The sequence below is a fragment of the Marmota flaviventris genome, unplaced genomic scaffold, assembly GCF_047511675.1.
Source record: "Marmota flaviventris isolate mMarFla1 unplaced genomic scaffold, mMarFla1.hap1 Scaffold_44, whole genome shotgun sequence".
Lineage (NCBI taxonomy): Eukaryota > Metazoa > Chordata > Mammalia > Rodentia > Sciuridae > Marmota > Marmota flaviventris.
The window spans coordinates 891835-905570 of NW_027288268.1; the positions used below are offsets into that span (position 1 = coordinate 891835).

At 36.8% G+C, this 13736-nt stretch overlaps 1 protein-coding gene across 1 annotated transcript in view; it reads left to right on the forward strand.

Annotated features, from left to right (window-relative positions):
• The first annotated feature begins 237 nt into the window (after window positions 1–237).
• Window positions 238–13736, forward strand: part of LOC114108518 (cadherin-18) — a 266365-nt gene continuing 252866 nt past the window's right edge. The window contains 1 exon segment of the mRNA XM_071607247.1: window positions 238–450. Within this exon segment, the coding sequence (XP_071463348.1) occupies window positions 238–450 (213 nt within the window).

A 13736-nucleotide genomic window follows, 5' to 3' on the forward strand; every position in this document is an offset into this window, starting at 1 on the left:
TTCGGACACTCAGGCAAGGAGCCTGGGGCCCGCCATAGCAGAGTGGTGACATCACCAGAGTTCCGCCGACAGAATTCCTTCCCAGCGGAATCCACATTAGCAGGAGCCACCGTACAGGGATTTCTGTCAGCACATAGAGGGCAGAAGCTCGGATCAGAGGGCACAGCTCTGCCTATTGGAAGAGAAGAAAATGGGATTCAGCCATAGAACAGGGGATGCCAGCATGGCAGAGATCTGATGTCATCGGAGAGCAGCCGAGGAGAAAACTTCATCAGTGCCAGCAGCGACGGAAACAGTTGGTCCCCTGGTAGGGAGGGTGAGTCACAGATACCCGAGTCTCTCTCGCTTTGTCGTCGAGCCAGAGGGGAGGAGAGGGACGGCCGCCCGCGCCCTCAAGGTAGGCAGACCTGCGAACAACCTGCAGATCAGGCCCAGCAGTCTGCAGGCGTGGTAGGAGGGGCAGGGCAGAGCCACCGCCCGCGCCGGCAAGATAAGCAGACCTGCGACAGACCGGTGGATCAGGCCCAGCGGCCTGCCAGCGTGATACACACTTCACCCCAACTGGAGTAGGGGCAGAGCAAAGCCTTCGCCCGCGCCCAGATCAGGCCCAGCGGCCCGCCTGTGTGGTGGTCAAGTGACCCCAATTGGAGTGGGGGCAGAGCAGAACTGACACCCGTGCCCGCAAGGTGGGCAGACCTGCGACCAACCTGCAGATCAGGCCTAGCGGTCCCCAGGCGTGGTAGGAGGGGCAGGGCAGAGCCTTCGCCCCCACCTGCAAGGTAGGCAGACCTGCGACAGAACGGCGGATCAGGCCCAGGGGTCCGCGGGCGTGGTAGACACCTCACACCAATTGGAGGAGGGGCAGAGCAGAGCCCCCGCCCGCACCTGCAAGGGAGACTTTTCAACTATACAAGAGCAATATAAATATATAGGGGGGGAAAATTTCAAAAACACAACAGTTTCACCAAGAAGAAAGAAACGCAAGCAGTATGAAAAGACAAGGAAAGAAAGGACTACAAGCAATGCAGGTCAACTCAACTTTAGAAGAGGTAACAGCTGCAGCAGATGGAATGTCAGATAAAGAATTCAGGATATATATGCTTCAGATGATCTGGAGTATCAAGGAAGACATTAGACAGCAAAATCAGACAATGAAAGATCACTTCGACAAGGAATTACACAAACAAATCCAGGAAGCAAAGGATCAACTATACAGGGAGATAGAGCTTATAAAAAACAAACAAACAGAAATCCTAGAAATGCAGGAAGCAATAAACCAACTTAAAAACTCAATTGAGAGTACTACCAGCAGAGTAGAACACTTAGAAGATAGAACATCAGACAATGAAGACAAAGTATTTCAACTTGAAAAGAACATAGACAGCTCAGCAAGACTGTTAAGAAACCATGAGCAGAACATCCAAGAAATATGGGATAACATTAAGAGACCAAACTTAAGAGTCATTGGGATACAGGAAGGTATAGAACTCCATACCAAAGGAATGAGCAATTTATTCAATGAAATAATACGAGAAAACTTCCCAGACTTGAAGAATGAATCAGAATCCCAAATTCTAGAAGCCTACAGGACGCCAAATGTGCAAAATTATAAGAGATCCACACCTAGACACATTATAATGAAGATGCCCAACATACAGAATAAGGAGAGAATTTTAAAAGCTACAAGAGAAAGGAAGCAGATTACATTTAGGGGCAAGCCAATCAGGATAACAGCTGATCTTTCAACACAGACTCTGAAAGCCTTCTAGCTGGAATAACATATTTCAAACACTGAAAGAAAATGGGTTCCAACCAAGAATTGTGTATCCAGTGAAATTAAGTTTCAGGATGGAAGATGAAATTAAAACCTTCCACGACAAACAAAAGTTAAAAGAATATGCAGCTAGAAAACCATCTCTTCAAAACATCCTCGGCAAAACATTACAGGAAGAGGAAATGGAAAATAACAATGAAAACCAACAGTGGGAGGTAGGACAGTAAAGGGCGGGGGGAATAATCAAAGAGGAAAACAAACCATGTTTAGTAACATAAATAAACAAATATGGCTGGAACAACAACCCATATCTCAATAATGACCCTAAATGTTAATGGCTTAAACTCACCAATTAAGAGACACAGGCTAGTAGAATGGATCTCAAAACAAGACCCAACAATATGCTGCCTACAGGAGACGCATTTGATAGGAAAAGACATACATAGGCTGAAGGTGAAAGGTTGGGAAAAATCATATCACTCATATGGACTTCAGAAACAAGCAGGAGTGTCCATACTCATATCAAATAAAATAGATTTCAAGCCAAAGTTAATCAAAAGGGATAAAGAGGGACACTACATACTGCTTAAGGGAACCATACACCAACAAGACATAACAATCATAAATATATATGCCCCAAACAATGGTGCAGCTATGTTCATCAAACAAACTCTTCTCAAGTTCAAGAGTCTACTCGACCACCATACAATAATCATGGGAGACTTCAACACACCTCTCTCGCCACTGGACAGATCTTCCAAACAAAAGTTGAATAAGGAAACTATAGAACTCAATAACACAATTAACAACCTAGACTTAATTGACATATATAGAATATACCACCCAACATCAAGCAGTTACACTTTTTCTCAGCAGCACATGGATCCTTCTCAAAAATACATCATATATTATGTCACAGGGCAACTCTTAGACAATATAAAGGAGTAGAGATAATACCATGCATCCTATCTGATCATAATGGAATGAAACTGAAAATCAACGATAAAAGATGGAAGGAAAAAGCATACATCACTTGGAGAATGAACAATAGGTTACTGAATGATCAATGGGTTATAGAAGACATCAAGGAGGAAATTAAAAAATTCTTAGAGATTAATGAAAACACAGACACAACATAACGGAATCTGTGGGACACATTGAAAGCAGTTCTAAGAGGAAAATTAATTGCTTGGAGTTCATTCCTTAAAAAAAGAAAAAAAAAAACAACAAATAAATGATCTCATGCTTCATCTCAAAATCCTAGAAAAAGAAGAGCAAAACAACAGCAAAAGAAGTAGAAGGCAAGAAATAATTAAAATCAGAGCTGAAATTAATGAAATCGAAACAAAAGAAACAATTGAAAAAATTGACAAAACTAAAAGTTGGTTCTTTGAAAAAATAAACAAAATCGACAGACCCTTAGCCATGCTAGCGAAGAGAAGAAGAAAGAGAACTCAAATTACTAGCATATGGGATGAAAAATGCAATATCACAACAGACACTTCAGAAATACAGAAGATAATCAAAAATTATTTTGAATCCTTATACTCCAAAAAATTAGAAGATAGTGAAGGCATCGATAAATTTCTTAAGTCATATGATCTGCCCAGATTGAGTCAGGAGGATATAGACAACCTAAACAGACCAATATCAATCGAGGAAATAGAAGAAACCATCAAAAGACTACCAACTAAGAAAAGCCCAGGACCGGATGGGTATACAGCAGAATTTTACAAAACCTTTAAAGAGGAACTAATACCAATACTTTTCAAGCTACTTCAGGAAATAGAAAAAGAGGGAGAACTTCCAAATTCATTCTACGAGGCCAACATCACCCTGATACCTAAACCAGACAAAGACACTTCAAAGAAAGAAAACTTCAGACCAATATCTCTAAGGAACCTAGATGCAAAAATCCTCAATAAAATTCTGGCGAATCGGATACAAAAACATATCAAAAAAAATTGTGCACCATGATCAAGTAGGATTCATCCCTGGGATGCAAGGCTGGTTCAATATACGGAAATCAATAAATGTTATTCACCACATCAATAGACTTAAAAATAAGAACCATATGATCATCTCGATAGATGTGGAAAAAGCATTCGAAAAAGTACAGCATCCCTTTATGTTCAAAACTCTAGAAAAACTAGGGATAACAGGAACATACCTCAATATTGTAAAAGCAATCTATGCTAAGCCTCAGGCTAGCATCATTCTGAATGGAGAAAAATTGAAGGCATTCCCTCTAAAATCTGGAACAAGACAGGGATGCCCTCTCTCACCACTTCTGTTCAACATAGTTCTCGAAACACTGGCCAAAGCAATTAGACAGACGAAAGAAATTAAAGGCATCAAAATAGGAAAAGAATAACTTAAATTATCACTATTTGCAGATGATATGATTCTATACCTAGCAGACCCAAAAGGGTCTACAAAGAAACTATTAGAGCTAATAAATGAATTCAGCAAAGTGGCAGGATATAAAATCAACACGCATAAATCAAAGGCATTCCTGTATATCAGCGACAAATCCTCTGAAATGGAAATGAGGACAACCACTCCATTCACAATATCTTCAATAAAAATAAAATACTTGGGAATCAACCTAACAAAAGAGGTGAAAGACTTATACAATGAAAACTACAGAACCCTAAAGAGAGAAATAGAAGAAGATCTTAGAAGATGGAAAAATATACCCTGCTCATGGATAGGCAGAACTAACATCATCAAAATGGCGATATTACCAAAAGTTCTCTATAGGTTTAATGCAATGCCAATCAAAATCCCAACGGCATTTCTTGTAGAAATAGAGAAAGCAATCATGAAATTCATATGGAAAAATAAAAGACCTAGAATAGCAAAAACAATGCTAAGCAGGAAGTGTGAATCAGGCGGTATAGCGATACCAGACTTCAAACTATACTACAGAGCAATAGTAACAAAAACAGCATGGTACTGGTACCAAAACAGGCGGGTGGACCAATGGTACAGAATAGAGGACACAGAAACCAATCCACAAAACTACAACTATCTTATATTTGATAAAGGGGCTAAAAGCATGCAATGGAGGAAGGATAGCATCTTCAACAAATGGTGCTGGGAAAACTGGAAATCCTATGCAACAAAATGAAACTGAATCCCTTTCTCTCGCCATGCACAAAAGTTAATTCAAAATGGATCAAGGAGCTTGATATCAAATCAGAGACACGCCGTCTGATAGAAGAAAAAGTTGGCTACGATCTACATACTGTGGGGTCGGGCTCCAATTTCCTCAATAGGACACCCATAGCACAAAAGTTAATAACTAGAATCAACAAATGGGACTTACTCAAACTAAAAAGTTTTTTCTCAGCTAAAGAAACAATAAGAGAGGTAAATAGAGAGCCTACATCCTGGGAACAAATCTTTACTCCTCACACTTTAGACAGAGCCCTAATATCCAGAGTATACAAAGAACTCAAAAAATTAGACAATAAGATAACTAACAACCCAATCAACAAATGGGCCAAGGACCTGAACAGACACTTCTCAGAGGAGGACATACAATCAATCAACAAGTACATGAAAAAATCCTCACCATCTCTAGCAGTCAGAGAAATGCAAATCAAAACCACCCTAAGATACCATCTCACTCCATTAAGATTGGCAGCCATTATGAAGTCAAACAACAACAAGTGCTGGCGAGGATGTGGGGGAAAGGGTACACTTGTACATTGCTGGTGGGACTGCAAATTGGTGCAGCTAATTTGGAAAGCAGTATGGAGATTTCTTGGAAAGCTGGGAATGGAGCCACCATTTGACCCAGCTATTCCCCTTCTTGGTCTATTCCCTAAAGACCTAAAAAGAGCATGCTACAGGGACACTGCTACATCGATGTTCATAGCAGCACAATTCACAATAGCAAGACTGTGGAACCAACCTAGATGCCCTTCAATAGACGAATGGATTAAAAAAATGTGGCATTTATACACAATGGAGTATTACTCTGCATTAAAAAATGACAAAATCATAGAATTTGCAGGGAAATGGATGGCACTAGAGAAGATTATGCTAAGTGAAGCTAGCCAATCCCTAAAAAACAAATGCCAAATGTCTTCTTTGATATAAGGAGAGTAACTAAGAACAGAGTAGGGACGAAGAGCATGAGAAGAAGATTAACATTAAACAGAGATGAGAGGTGGAAGGGAAAGGGAGAGAAAAGGGAAATTGCATGGAAATGGAAGGAGACCCTCAGGGTTATACAAAAGAACATACAAGAGGAAATGAGGGGAAAGGGAAAAATAATAGAAGGGGGAGAAATGAAGTTCAGTAGAGGGGGTAGAGAGAGAAGAGGGGTGGGGAGGGGAGGGGAGGGGGGATTGTAGAGGATAGGAAAGGTAGCAGAATACAACAGACACTAGTATGGCAATATGCAAATCAATGGATGTGTAATTGATGTGATTCTGCAATCTCTATATGGGCTAAAAATGGGAGTTCATAACCCACTTGAAGCAAAGTGTGAAAGATGATATATCAAGAACTATGTAATGTTTTGAACAACCAACAATAAAAATAAATAAATAAATAAATAAAACTCTAAAAAAAAAGGAGAAGCCATTTGGAATCAGCAAGATAAATTTAATGTTGCTCCATAGAATATAAAATAAAAGCTATTTAACCTAGGAGTATAAGATATAGAATGCTCATTTAAGGTTGAATTTCTCATCAGCATTGAATATCTGCAATATTTTGTATGTATTTATACTAAACAAGCTAATGTTTCCTGGATTTAAATTTAACAATGTGTTCTACATTTTTATTTGCAAAACCCTTAAATGATTATTTAATGACAATTGCATGTGAAAAGCCAGCCTTGAACATTACACTGGTACTGAATGTATGGGTGAGGATAGCTGGAGAAGTACCTCTAGGAAGAATTCAGGTGAAGGTGGGGAATCAAACCAGGTATTGGTTAGGCCTAAGTCTTGGAAGCTGAGAGAAGTTTCCTTAAACTATAATTTTTTTAACCACAGTATGGGACAAATTAATCCTTTAATTTATGTACAGCATTACTATGTTTGCAGCCCATGGTGGATTGCAATGTCTAATCTGCAGCATTCAATGAATGACAGGTGATTTGCCATAACTTTTGGAATTCTTAACATTTGAAAGACAATAAGTTGTTTAAAACATTATATTCAAGTTTAAATTGTAATTGAGTCCTGAAATAATACTCATTTAATGATTTTTATATTTTACCATAACCTTTTCAGATTGGTCCAAGAAATAAATTATGCCACTTAGATGATCATTATCAAGAATCATTACTGACAACAATAGCTTAACTCCAAACTAAGTCTCAGTAGCACATTTTTAATTGTTCATACTCCAAACCAGGAAACACACTTAGTAATTCCCCACTCATGAATTGGCTTGCAAAGATGTCTGGGGATTTAACCTCATATTTATTGTCTCAGATTTTACTCTATCATTCTCCTAACAGTAGTCATAACTCTGCTAATAACATGTTAGCATAGTTGAGGCTGAAATTGTATTGCCTGGAAATTTATGATTTGTGGTATTAATATCCAGACTTATGAAAATTTTATGCCATCCCCAGAAGCTCATGAGTTTTGGGGTATAAGACTGTGATTTATCCCCTTCATATATTTAATAGGATGGAGATGAGAGTTGCTACATCTACTTTAGGTAATGACAATTTTCTGGTGAGATTACTTTTTTTTTAAGATTACTTGTCCCTGCCTCTTCCCTACATTTTAATACCAAAAGCAATATGAGGTCATAAGGCCAGTTTCCAAAAGATAGTATTTTTATTAATACAGAAAACAATCTGGGCAAGTGTCAGAGTTCCAGGATCTAAGTGAAAGATTTTGACCACTTTCCTTTCTCTGTTTATTTTCAAGATGTTTTTAATTATAAGATGCTGCACAGTTTATTCTATTACTTAAAAAAAAAAAGTACTGTTAAATGGCAACTTAAATATCTTTTGTCTTTAGAGCATGGGTAACTTAGAGCACATTGTGATTAAAGGCATCTTAAATCTCACTCTAGGGAGTAACTTGCTTCAGGTCATGGATGACACACACATGAATCTTGCTAACTCCTAATATCAGAGGACTCAGGAAAAAGATACAAATCACAGAACAAGACCACTGACAACAAATTTGTTTCTCTCACCTATACTTAGAAATCTTTCCAGTGTTGGGTTTTTTAAAATGGTATATATGTTCTTAATATAATTTTAGGATTATTGTTTATAAACAAGAGTAATTTGAAAACTGTTTGCTTGGGAGAATAGGTTACATTACAGAAGTTCTGTAAAACATTACTCTGGTACCAGGGTTTGGGATTTCACTTTGTTTATTCCTGGGACAACATTGTCATAAGAGAAAAAAAAAACATTTTAGGATTCTTTAAACCAGACTACTCACTCCATGCACTACAAAGAAAAAAAAAAAAGGAGAAAATCAATAATATATCTTGATATCGCCCCTCCCCCCAAAAAAACCCTCAAAGATAATAAGTGCCTGACATTTTTAAAATTTATCTGGAGAAATGCAGTGTGTGATGGTTAAAATATAAATTCTAGAGCCAGAATATGTCTACCCCTTACTAGTTGAGTGAATTTTAGGTGAATATTTCATCTCAGTTCTCCTCAGTTTGTGTATTTCTACAACAACAACAACAATTTAAAAAAAAAAAAATTTAAACATTATTTGTATTTATTATAGTAATAAAATACAAATAATGGTAATGATGATATATTTATTTCATTAGAATATTATAATCATTCAGTTAACATATGACAAATGCATAGAACAGTTTCTGGAACATAATAAATACTTAATAAACATTAACTAATATTTAATGTGTCCTTCATACCAGGCATTATATTAGGCATATTTTTCTATATTACAGTTAATTTTTTTGGCCAACCCTGAAAACTTCCATGTTTCTTCATATATGATAACTGAGGTTCACAAATTCCAAGGCTATTAAATAAAAACACATTACTGAAATGAAAACCAAAATTGGGAGTCAGGAGACAAAAATAAACTTCAATCAATTTTTAGATATGGGAGCGAACTTATTGAAACCAACTGAGAAAATACCCAATTCCTGAGGACAAAAGAGGCAGACTTAAAATTTTGGCTCTATCACAGCATTTTGTATGGTCATGGGAACTTTAATTATCTGCTAAATGATGAAAATAGTAGTGTATTTAATTATTTTCAATTTAAATTAATATGCAAAGAGATCAAATTTAGTGCCTACATTACAATAACTGTTCAATAAGCGATGTTTCTTCTAATGTCATTGGTTTTGGAACTCATGTTTTATTTGTTTTTATATTTCCTTCTCTTTCATGCATACATTGGCTGGTATAGATAGTAGATATACAAAGGAACACCAGAAATGTTTAACAGAAAGATGAGCAAGTTTCCATATAATGACTTGGAGTCAGGAATTTCTATTTTACCATACTTCTTGAATAGTGTTATTTTACTTTTTATACACTTTTAATTGGTGCATTATGGTCTTACATATTGTGGGGATTTATTGTTATGCACTTGTACATGCACACAATATAACAACATAATCTGGCCAATATCACTTCCTAGCACTCCCCCCTTCCTCCCTGCTTTTCATGCCTTGATCCCTTTCCTCTACTAATCTCCTTTTGATGTTTAGGAGATCTACTCCCAACTTTGTGTTCCTCTTTCCTCTCTAGCTTCCATATACGAGAGAGAAAATAGTACCCTTAACCTTCTGAGTATGATCTATTTTGCTTAACATGATGGTCTCTAGTTCCATTCATTTTCCTGAAAATCCCATAATTTCATTTTTCTTTGTGGCTGAATAAAACTTTACTATGTATATACACCACATTTTACTTAGCCATTTATCCTTTGATGGACACCTAGACTGGTCCCATAGTTTGGCTACTGTGGATTGTGCTGCTATACAGGTATGCATGTACCACTGTAGTATGAGGACTTCAATTCTTCATGGTAAGTATTGAGAAGTGGTATAACTGGGTCATGTGTTGATACCATGCCTAGTCTTTTGAGGAGCCTCCAAACTGATTTCCATAGTGATTGTACTAATTTATAGTCTTACTAACCATGTGAAAGTGTTGCTTTTTCTCCACATTGGATGCTTTCAGTATGCAGAAACACTGAAAAATTACTAAGAGCTAGAATGGCTTGGTAGTACTAACAAGAAAGGCTTAGCTAAGGATTGCCACATAGAAGGAAAGGTTAAATTAATTTATATGCTAAATATTCTTCAAAAGGGCAGTGTGTCAGTTTAAGCAGAATAAAGGAAAAAGAGATAATGATTTGGAGTTTTTATATTTTTACTTTATAATTTTGTTCATTTTACTTATTCAATATGAAGTTATTAGCAGCAAATTAGTTTAAGGTGATTTTATCTTCTTTCTGGGTTAAACATTTAATCCTTCCTTAACCCTATATTTAAACCTCAACTGTTCTTTTTATTTGCTTTAAAATCTGTATTTTGTGATATCTGTACAGTAACACCAGGCTACATAACTCCAGTGGTGCTCATGGTACTAATCAAGAATAATGTCCCCACTCCTTCACCCTGCTCCCTATCCCATACACACCATAAGTTCTTAGCAGTTTCCCAATATACCAAAAAGATTCTTTGATTCCCATGTATATCTGCGTTGCTGAGAGGATTTTTTTATTATTGTATTAATAACTTCAGAGACTAAGATGGTACTAACACCCAAGAAACACATTTTTTGCCAGTTCCACTACCCCTTTATACAGAGGGCTATTAATTTTCTCTGGTGCATTGCACTCTATTACAGCAGTGCCCTTGTTTTGTGTTTGAAATTCTGTTAGGAAATAATGTTGAAATGGCTGAGAGGAAACATTTGCAGCAGTTTTATTCCCTCACATAGGGGAAAATAGCAAAATAAATCAACAAGGCAAATGTGTACTAAAGCAAGTGCAAACACCACTTATGAATGATGAACATAATAGCGTGGGATCTAAGGCTACTCATCTTTATAATATCTTTTCTTATAGGAATTCGAACATCTGCTCATTCAGGGTAAATACAAACAAACTCATCTTTGAAAAAAACTGTTTTTCATTAGTATTTATGATTATGATTTAGTAAAGGTACATTTTTATTTGTAGAATTTTCTTCTTTGAAAAGTTTGGCTTATTTTGTTTTCAATGAAATTATGTAAGTTTTCTTTTTTCTAAAAGAATCATTTTCACAAGTGGTTATCAGGAGCTATATGTTTTCCTACAGTTTCCTCTTTCAATATTGTTCCCACTATGAAAATTTTGACTTATCCCACAAAAATGGCAAAAACAGAATAGGTATCTCTTTATCTTCACACTCATTGGTTATAATTTGGTGAATTTCACATACTCCTTGAAATAACTGTTTCATTTCCAAAGGAATGGGCACAAAATTTGCATGTAAAACTGAGTACCATGTGCAATTGAGTCACTGAGTCCACATTTTATGACTACAGACAAGTTTCCCATGAGGGTGTTCCCCCTATTACCTTACCCCCAAAACATATGCACATACATATACACACAGAGACAAATATATACAGACACACACACACACACACACACACATGATGTTTTTCTGATATCTGCTTGCTTTGTTCCTTACTCATCTGTCACCTTAAGACAGACATGTTGACTTTGAAAAAAAATGAAGCTAAAAATTCAGGGGTATTTCAAAGCCCACTTAATTTAATCTACAATTTGTCAGGGTAAAGGTTGCTTGGCAGCCGGCACCCAGCCCTCCCTCGTGGGAGGACAATCAGACGTACCAGGCAGAGGAGTCAAGCAGGATCTTGTTTATTGAGGAAGCACACACAGCTTATATACTGCACAGGAGCCAATCAGAATAAAGGTCAGAGAGGTGGAGCCAGTTCACGTGTACACCCATCCCATAGTCTGTAAGGGAAGGCACAGCTGTCCAGGAGGGCGGAAGAGTCTTGGACCTATCCTAGAAGTGGTCCGCCTTTTCCGTCACCACCCACAGCACTGCCTCCTGGCTGATCGCCAATAGCCATCCCAGCCACATGTGCGGCCCCAAGACCGGGAAGCGAGCAGCCATGCCCTAAAACAATTTATTCAATTAATTTGCTCAATGGTAAGGTTTAAATGTTTGTGTCTCTACCTCAAAACTCATATGTTCAAATCCTTACTCCAAGTGATAGTATTAGGAATGGGGCATTTTAAAGGTGATAGGCCATATGAGCTTCCCCTCCAAATGGGATTTATGCTCTTTGAATGGGTCACCAGACACTCTTAGCCTTCCCCCCACATCAGGGAACAGCAATAAGACAACCATCTGTGAACCAGATCTGCCACTGCTGTGTTCTTCTGGTTCCCAGTCTCCAGACTATGAGAAATGAATGTCTGTTATTTATAAGCCATATAATCAATCTATGGCATTTTTATTATAGCATCCTGAAAAAAGACATCTAATAAAGGGCCATTTCACTGCCCAACACTATGTTCTATAGCAGATCAGAGGGGAAGGATTCAGGGAAGTTAGGAGTAATCTTTTCATCTCTTAATCTCGTTCTATATAAATATTATTTCTTAGCATACATTATAGAGTTTATATCATTCCCCATATTTGAATTCATTTTATACTTTCTCCATTTAATTTTTCTTCATTTTTTTCTCTAGAACAACGAGTTAAAATAGGGGGAATGGTAGAATAAGCAGTAAAACCATACTATATTCCAAATGAATTAATTTGCCATATATGTTGTAAGTATTTATCATGCAACTAAGGATAGCTCCTAATTAGTAAAGCAATTTGACCTCTTATGCTACAGAAATACTTGCTTTGACAATTCTGATATTTAAGAAACTAATTCTCCACATAGGTTGCTCTACCTTCCTACAGATGCAGATACTGATGAAGTGGATCAATAGGACAAGTTCCAATCTACTGCAGGAGTCTAGAGAAAAGTTCCGGTAATTTGCTTAAAACAGTAAAGAACTTCCAGGAGAAACGTCTCAGGTCTATGGGAGTGAGTAAGGATTGCTGATCTCTTTCATTTACCCACAGAGGTTTAAGTAATTCTGCTCATCCAAGATTTCCCAAACACAGATAGAGGACCAGGCTAAGGGATGGAGATAGGCTGTGGTCATAAGTTTTAGCATCTTATATTCGTGTATATTTTAAGTGTTGTCTAGTTTATGTTAAAAGATCTGTAAGACTGAATTGAAATCTCAAGATATAAAACATCTTACCCTTCTATTCATTGTGAATTTGCCAATTTATTGAGAACTTTAATCTCCTTAATCAATAGGAAGAAAGAAATTCTCCTGTATTGCAGGAATGGGGTTGTGGTGGAATGATTCTTAGATTCCGATTTGAAGAATAGCTCTTAGATGATAGGAAGCACAAGATACAATGGTTTGATTCGCAGTATTCTTGTAGCAAAGGTATGAACATGGCCGCTGAAATTCATTTCTCATTCTGGCCATATCACAATAACTAAAGGAATTCCAATTCAAGATGTCCTAATAGCTGAATCACTCAAAAAGTTCTTAGCTTTGGGGTTATTTACAATACATTTTTCACCGAATATTTTAAGGGTACTTCCAGGGATTCATTTAGTTGCAGATTGCTACATATAGAGTAAAATCTTAAGAGCAAAATTTTCTCATTTCCTGGATTCGTTTAAGAAAAATCAGTGGGGTTAGAAATAATAAAGATTTTATTAAGATATTTTATCTAAGTACAATTTCAATCTCAAGTTTTTTATGTTTAAAATGAATGTTAGGCAGCAATATAACAGTATTTACTTACATTTATACATAACTACATATTGGAAAAACATTGTTCCATTTTTTATAATAATATAGTGTTCATTTAAAAAAACATTATATGCTAGATATTTATGGAAATAAAAAATGCTATATCCTTGATA